At 41.6% G+C, this 17,772-nt stretch overlaps 1 protein-coding gene across 1 annotated transcript in view; it reads right to left on the bottom strand.

The window, feature by feature from the left end:
- Pdfr (Pigment-dispersing factor receptor) overlaps positions 1-17,772 on the bottom strand; it is a 291,502-nt gene that overhangs the window by 77,401 nt on the left and 196,329 nt on the right. Inside the window, exon 6 of the mRNA XM_071595271.1 lies at positions 14,557-14,941. Coding sequence (XP_071451372.1) covers positions 14,557-14,941 — 385 coding nt within the window. The remainder of the gene's footprint in view (positions 1-14,556; positions 14,942-17,772) is intronic.

The raw sequence follows: 17,772 nt of genomic DNA, 5'->3' as shown, positions 1-17,772 counted from the left end.
GTGTCCGGAGGTATCGATTCGAATTTCGGTAACCCTCAGGTTCAACCAAGCCAAGTTCTCTCCCATCCCTAAACCAGAATGCCAACGCGGCTCCAAGGCAAGCTTAAAGTCACCGAGGGCAGAGCACCTTAAAGTTTCAGAACCACAAGTAAACTCATCTTAATCTCTTTAATCATTATTAACTTCATTTTTTTGACACGCGGCCGAACTTGGGATGTTTCAGTCCTTCTCAATGCCGAACAACCTCTGCCCGAGCATGACTCTGGGAACTCAACAACAGGTTGGGAGCGTCCGCCACGACGGTCAGGGCGCCGAGCAGACCGCCGAGGGTAGGACGGGGGGCGTCGAGAAGGGGGGCGGGGGGAGAAGAAGGGAGAGGAGACGGAAGGCGAAAGACAAGGGGAGGGACCTCCCTCGGGGCGATTCACGAGAACAATGGAACGTGCGGTAATTAAAACTTCTTTGAAGGGGAGATGCGGAATGGGGAGAAGATGCAGAAGTAACAGCATCCACCCCCTCGCCATTGAAATTCCTCTCGCCCTCTTCTATTTATGTCCCCCCCTCCCCCCCTTCACTTCACCCCCTATTCACCCTTCCCCCCTTTCCATCTTCTCCCGCCTCTCTATCTTCTTACCGCGCTCGGATCATCGGTGGGAGAAGCGTCCTCGGTGGTGGTCTATGGTCTCATAAAAGGTCAAAGTTGAGCTTATCTCAAAGAGCTATCCCAGGGGTCCTTTTAAGGGGATGCTCATCAGAACATAAAATATTTGGCCGAATTTCGATTACGCATCGTTGACTCCCCAGGCTTCAGCACACGAATCGGACGCAAATTCATATTTAATGGATGCGTGCCGCCTCTCGGCGAGCAATGCGTGTGTATTGGGGTGGCTGTTTAAAAAAACGCAGCCATTGTGACGGAAGTCCTCCTCCTCTCCTTCCAGGCTCGAATATTCGCAACAGCAAATGATATTGCCTAAAAGACGGTAGGGATCTCAAAGGAGTCTGATTTCCAGATTATGGCCAAGTGTTACTTAATAGCCACGATAGAAAGAACAAGTCCTCGTATTGTCCACACTCATACATATTACTCTGGTATTTCCAAGTCGCCGCTCACCTGTTTAAATGTGAATTATATTTTAGGATACAGGGGAGGACAAATTCGACAATAGGATGGAATAGAGCTTTCAGCAGATTACTTCGCAAGACGGATATCGATTTGATCAATCTCATAAAAAAGAAAACTACAACGATATTAAGAAGTATAATACATTTTGAATGGGTATTCATACTGATTCTCTCAATATTAACTACAATTCCATTATACTGAATACTAATTTTCCTACCCAATTAATATTTAATGATCGATGAAATATTGAAATATCCTAAAGAATAATTCCTTCCAAAACAACCCTTACGAGTTCTTTTGTAGCTGAGGTACATTGACAATATTTTCCTTCTCTGGCCACATGGCTCTAAATCCCATGAAACCTTAATCCCAACCCCTACGCCCAGTGTTTCCTTCAACTCTATCAATTCCTGCCTTCAAGTTACCTTCCGAGTGGTAAACCTTTGATTAATAATTAAAACATATCACACCCCTAAACATCCATTCTACAAACAACAATGCCTCCATTACAATAGCTCTTTGCCTTACTCCATTCCCACAAGAGGACAATGCATCTGCAATCATCCCGATTTTATCGATAAATACTCGTACTTCTCAAACCTACACAAGTCCCTTCTCCGACGATGATTCCCTGAACCCTTCCTCAACAAAAGAACCCCCAAACATACCCATACACCAAAAACTTCCCTCAACTGCAGAAATCCATCCAATTTCATTTTGTACCTACCTAACACCGAGTCGCTGAGACCAATCCTAAAAAAAATCAACATCTCATCATCAAGAAATATAAATCTACGTCTAAACTTTTTCCCAATGCACTTCAAAGACTTTATTTACCCAGGAATTGATGTTAGGCATGTACACCACACCCTCCACAAATTATTCATTCCCATTTCCCGGGGATTTATATTTTTGTGACTCCTAACGAAACACAAAACACAACATCCTACTCTACATCAGGTCCCCCTTCAGCTCTGAGTACTTTCTTCCTCCCTTCATCCCGTCCAACATCTCTATCCTGTTCCTTCCCTTTCCTCGTTCGCCCAACATTCTCCCCTCTATTACAGTCTTCAACATCCCACTGCCGGTCAATACCCCCTTCATCCACTTTTCCTGCCTACATAGGATTGCTCCCAGCAAACCCCTCTCTTCGCCCACCATACCAAGGACTTCCTCATTTGTTTTCTTCTCTGCCCATTTCATCTTCTGCATTCTTCTCCACGCCCACATTTCAAAAGCCTCCAGTCTACGTCTATCCTCCTGCTTCAATGACCACGTTTCCGCAACGCATATAGCTACGCTCCATATCAAAGTTTTTACGATTCTTTTTTAAATATCTTTACTCAACGTCCCTGTCATCAACTCCCTCCTCCTTTTGAAAGCCTCTTTGCCTAGCGCAATTCTTTTCCTTACGTTCCTTACTCCTTTGACCGTGTTGGTCCAAAACACTACCGAGACACGTAAACTGTTCTACCTGCTCTAGTTTTTGCCCTCCTATTTTAATGTTAAGGTTAGCCTTTTTCTTTCTAGAAAATCGCATAACCTTTGTTTTATTAATATTCATCCTCATCCCATACCTGTCGCACTGAATTTCCAATTCATTCAATATTGCCTCGAACCCCTTGACTGACTGACAAACTAAAGCTTGGTCATCAGCAAACCAAACTGATTTTACGAATTCCCAGCCCACTTTCATTCCTACCTCGAGTTCTGCCCTCGCCTCTTTGATCAATTCCTCTGCATACAGGATGAGCAGCAACGGTGACAATGGGACACCCTGCCTTACATCCCTTCCTAACACTGCCGATCCGGACTCCCCGTTCCCCACTTGCACTTGAGCAGTCTGAGACATGTACAGGTTGCGGATTAGCCTCCTTTACCTCCAATCTATTCCTATTTTCTGCAATATACTCATTAGTTTTTCCCAATTCACCCTATCAAACGCTTTTTTGAAATCTACGAAACAGGCAAATACCTCCTGGTTGTGTTCTATATTCCTCTCGACTAATAATCTCATTACTTCAATAGCATTACGTGTACCTTTACCCTTCCTAAACCCAAACTGATCATCCCCTAAGTAATTATTTGCCCTACTCTCTATCCTTTTGTTTATGATCCTGAGAACAACTTTAGCTGCATGGGATATCAAACTTATCGTCCTGTAGTCCTCACATGATTTTTCTTTTTCGGAATAGGAACTAAAACTGATCTCCCAAAGTCTTCCGGCCAGATACCTTCCTCATAAATACTATGAATCAGCTCCTTATAGCCTCTTCCTCCCACATTTTCCTAAACATTTCAATAGTTCCGCGGGAATGTTCTCCACCCCCACGGTCTTATTTAGTTTAATATCCCTTAATGCCCTTTCTATCTCATTGTCTAGTATGCTGGGACTTAAGCTCTCTTTTTCTACGTTATATTCTTTTTCAAAGTCTAAATTTGTTGGTCTAAGTTCTTTACCATACAGTTTTTCTATATACTCCTTCTAACTCTCTTGGATCTTTCCTGCGTCAACTATTACCTTACCCGCCTTATCTCTAACTGTTAGCATAGCTCTACCTTTCTTACTTCCCGATAACGATTTAACTTTGCTGTATAGCGCCACGATTTCACCCTTCCTCTGCAGACTTTCCATATCCTCGCACTGCGTCTTCCTTTCCCCTTCCTTCCATGCTCCTTTTGCACTATTTGTTGCCCACCTCAATTTATTGTTTAATGCTTGGTACTTCATTTTGCCTAATTCGGTATTTACATTCTTCCATTTTCGCCGCTCATACGTCTTTGTAATCATCTCATCCGTGATCCATGGTTTCCTAGTCCTTTTAGCGTTAATGGTTCCAATAGTGTCTTTTGCGGCTTTAGACAACCCTTTCTTGAAACTTTTCCTTTTTTCTTCGATTGTACTAAGCTCTTTAACATCCTCCATGATTTCCTCTACCGCCTGTTTGTACTTATATATATATATATATATATATAAATATATATATATATATATATATATATATATATATACACGAGGGTCATCCGGAAAGTAGTACCCGTTCATGCCGCATGAAGTGCTGACGACGCGAGTAGCCGCTGGACGAGGTCAGATAGCTTCAGTGGCTTGTCTGCCTTCTCTGAGCCAAGTTGCGTGACGCTAGCATTGCCTGTGTTGTTTCTGTGATTGTTTACAATGTTTAAAAAAATTGAGAACGCCGCCAGTTGTGAAGTGAGGGCAGTGATTAAATTCCTCAATGCAAGAAACGTTCGCCCATGTGATATTCATCGCCAATTAAAGGAGGTGTATGGAGACAATGTAATGGACGAGTCGTCTGTTCGGCGGTGGTGTCGCAACTTCAACATGGGGAGGGGGAACACACACGACGATGAGCGTTCGGGGAGACCGTCTGTCATTACAGACCAACTGGTGAGCTCAGTTGACGAATTCGTGAGGAACGATCGGCGCGTCACAATTGATGACATCTGTGAGCATTTTCCCAATGTTTCTCGAACAATTGTTCATGAAATTGTTAAACACCATCTGCATTATGCAAAAATTTGTGCAAGATGGGTCCCTCGCGTATCTCAATGAGCTGGCGGCGAAGGACTATGCAGCAGGAATACAGAAACTTGTCACACGTTATGACAAATGCCTTAATTTGCTTGGAGATTATGTTGAGAAGTAGTTTAAAGTATCCTCTTTCAAATAAAATTTTTTATGTTTGTTAATATTTACTTTTGTGTCTTTATTTCACGAACGGGTACTACTTTCCGGATGACCCTCGTATGTATGTATATATATATATATATATATATATATATATATAAAGTCTGGAAAAATGGACAGCAGCCGACGAAGGACCCCTCAGATGTTCAGAAATATAATATATACCTTAGTCATGTCAAAACACCCTTCTCAATCAAAAGCGACGACAGCAGCTACACAGAAGATGTAGAAGAAGAGAAGTGAGTTGATTAGAATAGGAACCTGAAATGTTAGGATAATGATTAGGATAGGGATATTGGAGAATATTAAACGAGAGATGGAAATTGGGAAAATATTTATATTAGGTGCATTCGAGGAGAGAGAAAAAGATTGCGGGGATTACTTGAGTGATGGCTATAGAATATTATACCGCGGCCGGGACGAGAGCCAACGAGGTGTTGCCATAATATTAATTAAAGATGTAGGAAGTAGCCTAGTAAATATAGAGCACGCAAGCACTGTTTTATTTCTTTTAATGCCGTTCGTTTCTTATGACCAATGACTAGTAAATGTGAGTTTTCACCCACCGGGACGTTTTATACTTGCCCGTTCGGTCAGTCAATAAACATTTCCGGGGAAATGGATAGAATATTACTAGTTGAAATAAAAGCAGAACCGACGAACTCGGTCATTGCTTAGTGGTACATGCCACCAAGCAATCATAAGGAGAAAGAAGCTGATAGGATACACGATCAGTTAGAACACGTAATCGAGTGAGTTCCTGCAGGGGAAAATTGATAGTGATGGGGGATTGGAATGTGACGGTAGGCGAAGGAAGAGATGGTAATGAGGTTGGGGACTACGGTTTAGGCCCGAGGAATGACCGCATGGAGAAAGCAATTGAATTCTACAAGAGGCATGGGGTAGTCTTGGCAGAACCTGGCATCACAAAATGTGTTGGCATACGTGGAAAATGCCAGGTGACTCGTATCGGTCTTAACTTGATTATATTAGGGTTACACACAGATTTAGGAAGTGTGTGATCAATTCACTCAACTCCTCAGAGCTGATTGGGAGTCTGAAATTCAATTTAGTTCTAATGTTATGTGGCCCCAGAATCAAAAGATAAGGCAGGAGTGGTTGTTTAAAAAATGCAGTGGATACGAAATTAAGTGGATATGGGCCGTTGGCAGATGAAGGGTGAAATTAATTTGCTTTACAAGAAGGTTAAAACACTATCGAGAAGTAAAAAGGGAAGATCATGGTTAACAGCTAAAGATAAGTCGGGAAAGACCATTGGTGACCCACAAAAGATCCAAAAGAGATGGAAGGAATATATAGAAATTATGGTAAAGGACTTAGGCCAACAAGCTGGGACATAGAAAAGAAACATGACGTAGGTGAAGGCATCTTAAGTCCAGGCATACTTGACGATGAGATAGAATGGGCTTACAGTGAAATGAAATCAAATAAGGCCGTGGGGGAGAAAACTACTAAAAGATTTAGAAAAATATGGTAGGATGAGAGTATATGGACTTATTCGTTAAATTTGTGAGGAAGAAATCTGGCCGGAAGACTTTGTGAGATCAATGTTAGTTCCTATTCCGAAAAAGATAAAGACTAAATCATGTGAGGACTACAAATAGATAGAGTAATAAACTTGCTGAGTAAAATAATACAATCATCATATTTTGATTTATTGACGCCATCATCAATGTCTTTTACCCTGGATGATGCCATTGAAATTTTTAAACACATTGCAAGTTAAACAAATCGTGAATTTTTATTTTATTTTATTTCTGTGCAAATGAACGAAAGCGATCATTAACACAAATGAAAGGGTGTGTCATTCAAAGATAGTCAACTTAAAGATCATGAAATATATGCACTCTAACGAGAATGGAACAGGAAATTAGGGTACTTCCTTCTAATCAGTAATTGCTATATTTTTAACAGATCCTCGTTCCTAGTCATGATATGGCTCTGGGATTCCCATTTCCGTCTTTTGGTATGAACAGCAAATAGGAATAGCCCTGGCAAGCTCTCAATTTCCATAACGTGAAAAAATTCACACTTGGAAAGTCGAGGCGACAAGAAGTTCGCTTGAAAAGTTTAACTGTCCTTTGATTGAAATATAAAGAAAAAATCCTAGAACATGTAGATTGGCACGCATCCGTGTTAAAAGGGACGGTTCATGACTGCGCTGAACTGATGGGCGTAAATACTTTCGATTGGGCTCGCAATCCATTTGCATCTTCGTTGCATCGCATGGCTTTCTCAGTGAAGTGGGACGAGTTATTCACTTTAAAAGAAATAGCGCATTTCAATTGAAGGACATCGCTGTGTCGCTAGGTCATTTTTTGGTATCTGTAGAAACGGAAATGTCCACGCATCAGCTTTGAACGTGCTTTTATTATTTGCAGCAGAAAATTGCATGCATGAACAAAGTTTGTATTCCGTACGAGCTATTCATAATGTGAAGAGAGTATCATTGAAAGGCCTTGAGCTTCGTCGAGCATATGTAGAATCGGTCAAAATATGTTTACAGAAATAATGTGTCTAGCCAAAACAATGTTTGTTTTCTTATCCAATTATTCTCATTTCTTTATTTAAACATGAAGCGTAAAACTTTCGTTTTTAATTTATGTCACTTTTCGCATTTGGCAAAAATTAAATGACTTTTAAAAAATTAATTTCAGTTCCACAGAGTCACTGGTGTGTTTTTCTGTATATATCACCGTTATTAATTAGCTAAAGCAAGAGTTCCGCGAATTACTGAGCCCATAAAAAATTATAATACAGATTATTATATTTAAACGGTACCAAGAAAAGTATAATGTTTCAGATTTTGTCAATATTCAGGAGATATTTGCATTGATTTAGGATTTTACCCGCAATTGTTTAAAAATTGCACTGAATATTGAAGAGAACGATTACTAATTATTCTAAAATATACAAAAATCTTTAATTTCGTGTATAAATGAGATTATGCAGAAATGTATACTGATAAATAAATATGTTGATTTTTAAGTACCGGCACATTCCAAAATACTACCTTGATCAACAATTTCCCGGAATTTATTCAGAAAATTAAAAATACAAGTTTATTCATCTAAATCTATATTGTCCCCTTCAAAGTAATCCCCATCGACTGCAACACACTTATGCCAGCGCTTGATCCAATCCTCGAAACATTTTTTATATTCGGTTTTCGGTATGTCCATCAGTGCTTCCTGCGATTTTTCCATTACTTCCTCTCGGCTGCTAAAACGCGTTCCCCGTAATGGTTTTTTAACTCGATTGAACAGAAAGAAGTCACAGGGAGCCAAATCAGGTGAATTCTGTGGCTGTTGGATGGTATTTGTTGCATTTTTCGTCAAAAAATTACGAATAATGATAGCACTGTGCGACGGTGCGTTATCATGGTGCAAAATCCACGAGTTTTCTGCCCACATTTCTGGTCTCTTTCGGCGAATTGCTTCACGCAAACGTCTCATAACGCCCAAATAATACTCTTTGTTTACTGTCTGGCCTTCTGGCAAAAATTCATGATGCACTACACCGTTGTAATCCATGAAAACCGTCAGCATTGCCTTCTTTTTTGACTGAAAACGACGTGGTTTTTTTGGTCTCGGCTCATTTGGTGAACGCCATTCACTTGCCTGATGTCTGGATTGCGTGTCGTACTCATAAACCCACGTCTCGTCTCCAGTAATGATCCTTTTGATGAATGTGGGATCGGATTCAGCCTCGCAAATCATGTCTTTTGCGACGTCAACACGGTCTCTTTTTTGCATGAAATTGAGGTCTCTTGGCACCAACTTTGCTGCTACACGACGGAAACCCAAATCATTAACCACAATGTCTTGGGCGGATCCATAGGCAATGTTCAAGTCCTCCGCTATTTCTCTGATGGTTAATTTGCGGTTATTGACCAACATTTCTTTTACTTTATCAATTTTTTCACCGACTTTCGATGTCGATGGTCTGCCACTGCGTTCATCATCTTCGATTGACTCACGACCACTTCTGAACGGCTCGTGCCACTGGTAGACGACCGTTTTTTTTAGAGAATCGTTGCCGAAACACTTTTCCAACATTTCCAACGTCCGTGCGCCACTAAATCCGTTTTTTACGCAAAATTTAATACAAGTTCGTTGTTGCAAATTTAAATCCATTTCTGAAATTGTAAAAAATCGCCAACACACACAGAGATAGATGTACTCTTGGCTACGTAACTTTTGCAAATGTCAAGTTATGACACTAAGATTTAAAGGGAATATCAACAACAGATGTACCAATTTAACAAAAAAAACAGAACTCAAATCGGAACGATGGGAGCGCCACACGGTGGTTATTCCGGGAACTTTTTGATCAAGGTAGTATATACTAGATCATAAACTTCTTAAAAAGTTTAAAAAGTGATATATGAATGTATTGAGTTATTGAGGAAATATTCAACCAATTTTCTATTTTTCTATGTATTAGGATTCCTTAAATGTATATTTAAGGAATCCTAATACATACCTCTCTAAAGAGCTCGTTCGCCAATGAAATTTGTATGTTTTAAATCCTAATTCTCTTTCAAAACTCATTTTCGATCTTATATGGCGAGCAATGTGCCCGGTCTATTCATTCCAATGCAAGCAAATCAAATATTTCTCTTCACCTAGCCCTCTCTCTCGCCTCCGCCAATAGTATATTCTTGTCTCTAATAATATTCTAAATAAATCATTTCCACCTGCAGAATCCCGCTTTGCCATTCAATTTCATTCGGAATTGCACCAATTTAAGCGAAAGTCAGTGTCTCATCTCATCCCGAGAGTGGTTGCATTAAGAATACAAAAATGACGGAGTCGCCATCCAAACTACTGCCGGCAACTCCTTATTGTTACATTTCAATTAATTCTGCTTCACGGTATGTCTCACTTCGGATTGATTTTTACATGAGAGTTAATTTTTATTTTTCAGTTTTCATTCTGGACGTTAGTCGATTGAATCAACGGATGTATTTATGGCAGATTATTCATTTTATTATTTTTCTTTAATATTTAAATATTCCTTTAAACTCAAGTAGCAACATTTTAACCTCCACCATTTTTATTTTTGTTCATTTAGGGGGATAGGTTTGATCAAGTAGCACCCTGTCAAGTTGAAAAAGTTGCTGTACATATAGAAAACATAAAATTTTATGATTCATATGATTTTAATATCCTTCTATGTTAGCCAAATTATTTGTTGGAGGTGTATGCATGCCACAGAGGTGAAGAGTTTTTTCAAGGAAGCTATCAATCAAAAGGAATTAACTTTCCATTGACAAATAGCGTAAAAATATCTTTCAAGTACCTAAACAAGAAGAAATGGAGAGGCGTTGCTGTGGCGTCCACCTCTGAGGGGATTTCCTTCATTTGCCGGTGTTTTCATGACTTCTGGGCTCACTTGACTCGGAACTTCAACAAGCGAGGGATATTATCGCCTTTCCTTCATCCCTCGAAAAGGAGAGGCAGCAGCTAAGGAAGGCGTTCGCCTATTTCCGGGGAAGTTCTCCGGCACATCATTAGAGTCGCCTCGCGCGGACTGAAATCTCCAATACAAGTGGTAACAGGACGAAAGCGTATCTGTTTCACATCAAACTTTCCAAAGTATCCTCAAATGAGCCTTAAGCTGGACGAATATTTAAATAAGTTGAGCCTTCCCTTCGTGTTTACATTTTGTGACGCAAAGCTCAAAAATCCAGAGGACGTAAAATTAGTTCACAGTTAATCTTTAAAGAAACAATCCTTGGGATAATCGATCTTTTTAGCAGCTATTTGCATTCACCAGAGAGGTCTAACTAATCGCAAAGCGATTGGTGAACCAGTCCAGATAACCCTCGACAGAATCTCTTCATCGTACATGTCATGAGATAAAAAGTGCCAAAAGTATCTGAGAGAATCTCACTCCACAGAATTATCTCTTCCAGAATCAATTTTTTCAGCGAACAACTGAGTAAATTTCCTAAAGTAGCACAGCAGCGAAATGCTCCCCCATACTGTCAGTCGCAAGACGCAACTCCCTGATAGCCTACGTAAAATTACCGCCTAATTTCTCGGAACTCACTTAAAACACCCCATCACAAAAAATAATGCATCAATATTTATTCTTCTTCCAATATGTCCAGCCATATTTTTCACGCAAATTTGTTGAAGGCAAAAAGCACTGAGAGACCCACTTTGAAGCGCTGACCTCCGCATTCCACGTAATATGACTAAGGTGTAAATATTTCCCTCTTTTCCTCTGCATAGAGGCATCTTCCAAAAAATGGCAATTAGAGCTCTAAAAAATGTGTGTTCCATTGAACTTCGACATCTATTTTTACATTGAAAAATGCACAGCCACTCTATTCATTCGCATCTAAAACCGAAATTACTCCGCAATACTATTCCCCAGTCACTGTAAACATTACACTCTTCAAACATCAGATTTTATTGTGATTTCCACATTTTTCGGGCTGCGTCCGCGTATGTCGTTTAAATTCACAACAGTTTCGAAGAATTCCGAATTCGAACAGTCCGAAGAATTGCACTACATTCATTTGGAGCTGGCTGCCAACCTACAAGCTGACGATTGGGACACAACCGAGCGGATTTCGTACGACTCCTTCCGAGCCAGTCTAATGGCGATGCGGGAAAAGCAAGTCAATAAATTCAACCAATTTCATTGTAGGCAGCTTCCACTGACCTCGATTAATGGGGCTGATAATGGCCAATCGGCTTGAACCTGACGGACTTTCATTTAGGTGAAGCCGCCCTAGCCGTCTTATCTAAGGGTCTGAATTTCGCTTTGACCCCAAGGACGATACCTTTTGAGAAGATCATCGCGGAGGTAGAGTCATCGATCCGGAGACTTCCGATGGCGGCCGCCGACGAAATCCGAGAAGATGTCGCACGTATCCTCCATGGCGCAAAACCACCAAGATCAAACACCACGGGCAAAGAAAGGAGATCACTGAAGGAGCTCAGGGACAGCGAGAGTATAATCATTTTACCAGCTGACAAGGGCAACGCAACAGTCCTGATAAACAGAGAGGATTGCGAAGAGAAAATATCGCTCATCCTCAGCAGTCCGACTTGTAGGAAATTGAAAAGCGATCCGACGGCCAAGACGGAGAGAAGCACAAGGGCTATCATAAAACGATCGCTTATTTCAAAAGAAGGGCAACGACGCCTGCTTCCGACTGCACCGAAATCACCGAGACTGTACGGCCTGCCCAAAATTCACAAGAAGGATGTACCTCTCCGACCGATTGTGAGCCAGATTGACGCTCCGACTTAACGACTCGCCAAGTACTTGGCGCGGTCTCTCATATGATCTAAAAAAGGGCCGAGAAGGAAGAAAAGAAGAGACAAACCACCGCTGTTCCTGACAGGGAGGAAGACACCAGACCGCAACCGAAGGCTTACGTCACCATCCCCTTCATCGCAGGGACTTCGGAAAGAATCGCGAGGGCTTTAAGGAAGCATGATGTGGTGACCAGATTCAACTGCGTCACCAAGATAGCTGACACCCTACCCGGACCCAAGGATGGAATTTCACCGTTAATATCAGAAGGCGTGTACCAAGTGCCATGCTCCTGTGGCAAATGGTACATCGGTGAAACATGCAGAGCGCTGAAAACACGCATGAGTGAACATCAGAGAGCAACCAAGACCAAACAGTTTAGAGCAGAAACATATATAAGGAAAAGGGATAGGAACACGTATAAAGGACGAACACAATAGAGGTGGGGAAGGCGGAATCGAACGGATCACAAGAGTAAAAATATTTCCTCAACCGGGACTCGAACACCGGATCTTTCCACTTGCCGGGCGGATGCTCTTAACCACTTGAGCTATCGAGGATATGTAATTTACCCTGAGATCCGTGGGTCTTATATGTCGCCAAGCGCCCCGATTCTTTAGCCAAGATATGGCGTCAGGGGGCTGTTTCACCCACCAAAGGAGAAATAGACAATACACAAGAGGAAAGGAGTGTGGTTAGAATTCATACAACAACATACAGGAAAAGAACAGTGCGTTTCGTGGCACGCATAGCCAGAAGAAAGAGATGAGCCACATTGGCCAAATACACATTCAAACACGAAATCCCGCCAATCGGCGAATAAATACTCATATATATATATATATATATATATATATATATATATATATATATATATATATATATATATATATATATAATTTCATATATATATATATTTATTTATTTACATATATATATTTCGACCCCTCATACACACATCTAACAATGCATACCTATATATGTACATAAATACACATTTCCCTCCCCGAACTACAACCTCGACATGGTGGAACGGCTTGTGCGTTCCGATGACCCCTAGAGCTGTACTTGCGGGAGTAATAATAATTGCTCCTGGTAGGGTCACCCATGCCAGATAGATCGAAGGTTAGGAGCCAGACGAAAGGTAGTCCAAGCAGCGTCTGTTCCTCAGTGCGGCGGCTGCAATGGCGTCTGACCCGTGGGGCGGCCAGTCAGTGATGGTGTCACGTTAAAAACACTATTGAGGAAAGCAACGGGAAACCACCTCAACTATCATTCACAAGATTTAAATGATGGACAACACAGAGATTCATGGCAACTACGGGGCTCGGCCCAATCGACCGTGTGTCGTGCCCGGCAGCGGGGGAGGCAAGGTTCCCGCGGCCGTCATCCCACGAAACCCTTGCAAGGGAAGAATGGAGAGGGTGAAATAGGCTGAGAAGAAAACAAACGAATAAGTACTTGGTATGGTGGGTGAAGAGAGGGGTTTGATGGGAGAAATCCTGTGGAGGCAGGAAAAGTGGATGAAGGCGGTATTTACCGGCAGTGTGATGTTGAAGACTGTAATAGAGGGGAGAATGTTAGGCAAACAAGGAAAGGGGAGGAACAGGATAGGGATGTTGGACGTGATGAAGGGAGGAAGAAAGTACTCAGAGATGAAGAGGGGCCTAATGTAAAGTAGGATACTGGATTTTGTATTTTGTTAGGAATCACAAAATATTTATTTAGTAGCTGTGTCTATCCAAAAACCTACCTAAACCGATTGATTTCCTAATAATAATAATAATAAATACACATTTATGATATCATACATAAAATAACGATTGTATGGATGACTGCGGTTTCTCCTTCAGGAGTAAAGATACATGTAAATGTAAGCAGGCCTCCGTTGGTTCGAAAAGACGGTCGGCATGGAATCACTCACCTAATGAAACACCTGTCCTACCTAAGAGCCGCCATAAAAATAAGATTAGTAAAAATGAGGCCAGAGAAACCAGCATCCTAGCATGCTTGTAAATAGAAAATTTATATCTTCCCAAAAAGGCGACTGCTTCGAGTTGTTCTGATATCCTATTTTTTTGCGGGGAAAATGGCATCCAAAGCCTATTACTTCTACGCTCACTCCCTTTATAATCTTACCGTCGTGATCTTCTTCTACCCTAGCACGATCATGCCAATAATATTGGTTTACTGATCAACTATAAAGATACTAATTTTTCCTAATATTCAAGGGATTAACCCCGTAATTTAACATTTCTCCGCGAGTGATTTCAAACCTGTTCCCCTTAAGTGTTCCGTGATATAGCGCGAGGTGGGAGACGACATAGGCCAGCACACTGCCTCTAAGGAAGTGCACCAATGGCGGTTGCCTGCTGGCGGGCAGCCGTGTGGTCAGCGTGTTGCCCCGGGTGCTCGTGCTCACCGTGTTGTCGATGCCCTGCCGGTATCGCCGAATCCCGACCGCCTGCCCGGCGACAGTGGTGGGGGAGGGCTCGGAGGGGGGCGGCGGGCCCTGGGTGGACGGCCCCCCCTGGGTCGTCCTGTGGGCGGCTGGGGTGGGCGACGCCTCGGCGGCGAGCGGCGGTGCGTGGGACGGGAGGAAGGGCGCCGCGGCGTCGGGCGAGGAGGGCTCGTCGTCTTCGGGAACGGCGGCGGTGCTGGCCCCCGCGGCCGCCTCGGCCGCCTCCCCGCCCGCTCCCGTTCGGATGACGGCCTGGTCTATATACAGCGTCAGCCGGATGACCACCTGGATGACCATGGCCACGAACAAGTTCTTATGTATCCTCGTCCTATTATTTTTGAGGCTCCTGTTGGGAGAAAACGTGAGCACATTAGAATGAGAATCGACCATGCGACAATAACCGCTTCGAAGACAAGTTCATCGGGCAACCAAAGGCGTCCGATGCATGCACTCGCCACGAGCTGACCTCCGCACGCCCAGCCTCGCATCCAGCGGTAATATCTCGCACAGATGGAAAGGCACGTCAATCCGTTGTTAGCTTGAGGGACCGGACTTACACCCGGCCGTGGGCAGGAGGGAGTGGGTGGGAGCGGGAAGGCGAAGCTCCCAGTCCTGGAATCCTTCTCGCGAGGCTCCTCCCAGCGGAGCGTCGGCCTTTCCTCCGAGGCATCCGTCGACACATTGGAGCCTCTCTTGTCACATGTAACCACGGGCAAATAATTGTCAACACAGCAGTTTCGCTACAGAATCAATTGCTGGTTATTTAGGCAATACAACCTCGTTGATTCCTTTGGTTTTTTTCCGTTTGATTAGCATAATTTTAAAACCTAATCGTTATATCTATGGAGGTAGTGTAGAGAAGACTTAAGCTGCGCTAACGGCTAATAATTTGCGATCCAAAAAATCCTGCATGCGTCACAACGCTTCTCTTTGATGGCAACCACTGTGCTCAGCAATGTTAATATTAACGGTAGAGTTTGTGGTCCAAGGCGTCACTTTGTGGAATTCGCTTAACACATCGAAAAGGAATGAAATTACGTATATTATTATTCTTTACGCATATTTAGCAATCTTTTATCCTCCCTTTAAACTTTCCATTCCGTTTGCCCAATATACTTTGTGTTACATTCTGAGCACTTGAATTCATAAAATCTACTCCTCTCGTCTTTGGAGACTTTGTCATTAGTGTGAGAGATCAGGTTCTTAAGGAATGAACCACCATAATGGGAACACTTAATTTTTTCTTTAGGTAAAATCTTCATTGCTTTTTGAGAAATATTCCCAAGATAGAGTATTTGCCGCCATTGGGCAGTTGAATATTTGAAATATTCGGGGTTTGATATGTTTCTTGAGGCTATTTCCTTACCTCTTTAATTCTTACTTTATATTAACGACATTGACTCTGCAGTCACTAGTAAGATACGTTTATTTGCCAACGATGCAGTGGTTTACCGTGATATTCCGAGCACACAGTAGTGTTATCACGTGACCTTAATGTTAAGCAACGCTGATGTGACACTTGGAAATTAGAATTAAACTAAAAAAATTGCGCAGTCACAAATGTTTGGAAAAAGAGAAATTCCCACTCGAACACCTTCTGCATCGGGAACACCGAAATGGAATGTGTCGACTCAATTGAATACCTAGGCAACACCCTCACTCACGGCCTCTCTTGGGTGAAACACAGATACGGAGAATACATGTGTGGACAAGCTAACGAAAAAATAGGATTTATTGGAAGAATACTGATTAAATGTGATGATTGGATCAAAGAGAAGTGTGATCTGTCGTTCGTTAGTACTGATTTAGAATATACTGCAAGTATATGGGATCTTCACGAAGCTTGATTCATTGCCGAATTGGATCGCGTGCAGCGCAGTGGAGCTAGATTTGTAAAACGTTGTCATGATAAATATAGTAGCGTATCCAAAATATTTGAAGAGCTAGGCTGGGAATCACTCACGGAGCGAAGAGTAAATTACAGCATTCACCCCCTGCCACACATCATGGCGGTGGCTTGCAGGGTACATATAAATAAAGTAAGCATTTTTTGTAAAATTTTATTAATTAGATCTTTTTAATAGCCATTGCTAACTGCTACCGTTTTAATTAAATTAAGTTCCTTATTTATATTGGATTCTGACTAAGGGATGGAGGCTAATTGGTGCTTTTGAAATGAAAGCTTTTGGGCGAAGCAATGCCTTGAAGAGGAAATAATTTTTTACTCGCTTTACATTTTATTCCGAAAAATGGAGAACAGCAACCCATCGTTGTCTTTACAAATGGACAGGTCGAGGAAATTAAGGGAAACTTATCCTTTCTTCACACGTGAATGTACATTAGAATTGACAGAATTTAAATTTGCTAAGATGTAATTCTCTCCTCCTCCCGCCCATATTTCAACTTTTTACCCCTCCCCCTCTTTGCCCAATCTTCCATTATTGGAAATGCTTCCTCGATGAATAAATTATGTGAATAGTAGGAGAGGGGACAACCTAGTCTCACGCCTCTTTTTATTTGTGCTCCTGTCCTGAATATATTTACATTATTTTCAGTTTCCAGTGCAAAAATTTCAATCATTCTTCTATCTTTCGATTCAAGTTGGTTTTTTTCTCAATATTTGGAATAGTGGTCTCCAGTAAAATTTGTTAAATGCATTTCCTAAATCTATTAAGGCCACATATGTCTTCCTATTTATCTTTATCTTCCTCTTTAAAATCCGTCCATCTTTTCTGTGCTTGCTCTCCTTCTCCCAAATCCATATTGATCATCTGCTAAATTTTTGTCGATTTTTTACTTTTATTACGTTTTTCATAATGCTCAATAGAATTTTTGAGGTAAGTTAAAGAATGGAAATTGAATTGTTCTATGATTGGAAGTCTGTTGTGTTAACCTTCTTGGGGATTGTAACTATTTTATTATCAGTAAAATATTCAGATATCCCTCCTGTTTCATAATATTTGTTAATCATTTGAAACAACTTTTCTTTTGTCACATTGGCTATATTTTGGAGTATTTCTGGAGGGTTATTGTCTGGGCCTCTTGCTTTCTTGTCCTTCAAAGTTTTCAAAGCAAAAACAAAGTCTCTCTAGTTATTGAAGGACCTAGCCTACCCCTAGCCTATAATCTTTCTCATCTCCTGTAAAGGCACGTATTCTTTCCATTTTTCAACCTTTT

The sequence above is a fragment of the Hetaerina americana genome, unplaced genomic scaffold (genome assembly GCF_022747635.1).
Source record: "Hetaerina americana unplaced genomic scaffold, ioHetAmer1.1.p SCAF_7, whole genome shotgun sequence".
NCBI lineage: Eukaryota > Metazoa > Arthropoda > Insecta > Odonata > Calopterygidae > Hetaerina > Hetaerina americana.
This window is presented reverse-complemented; position numbering and strand designations above follow the sequence as displayed.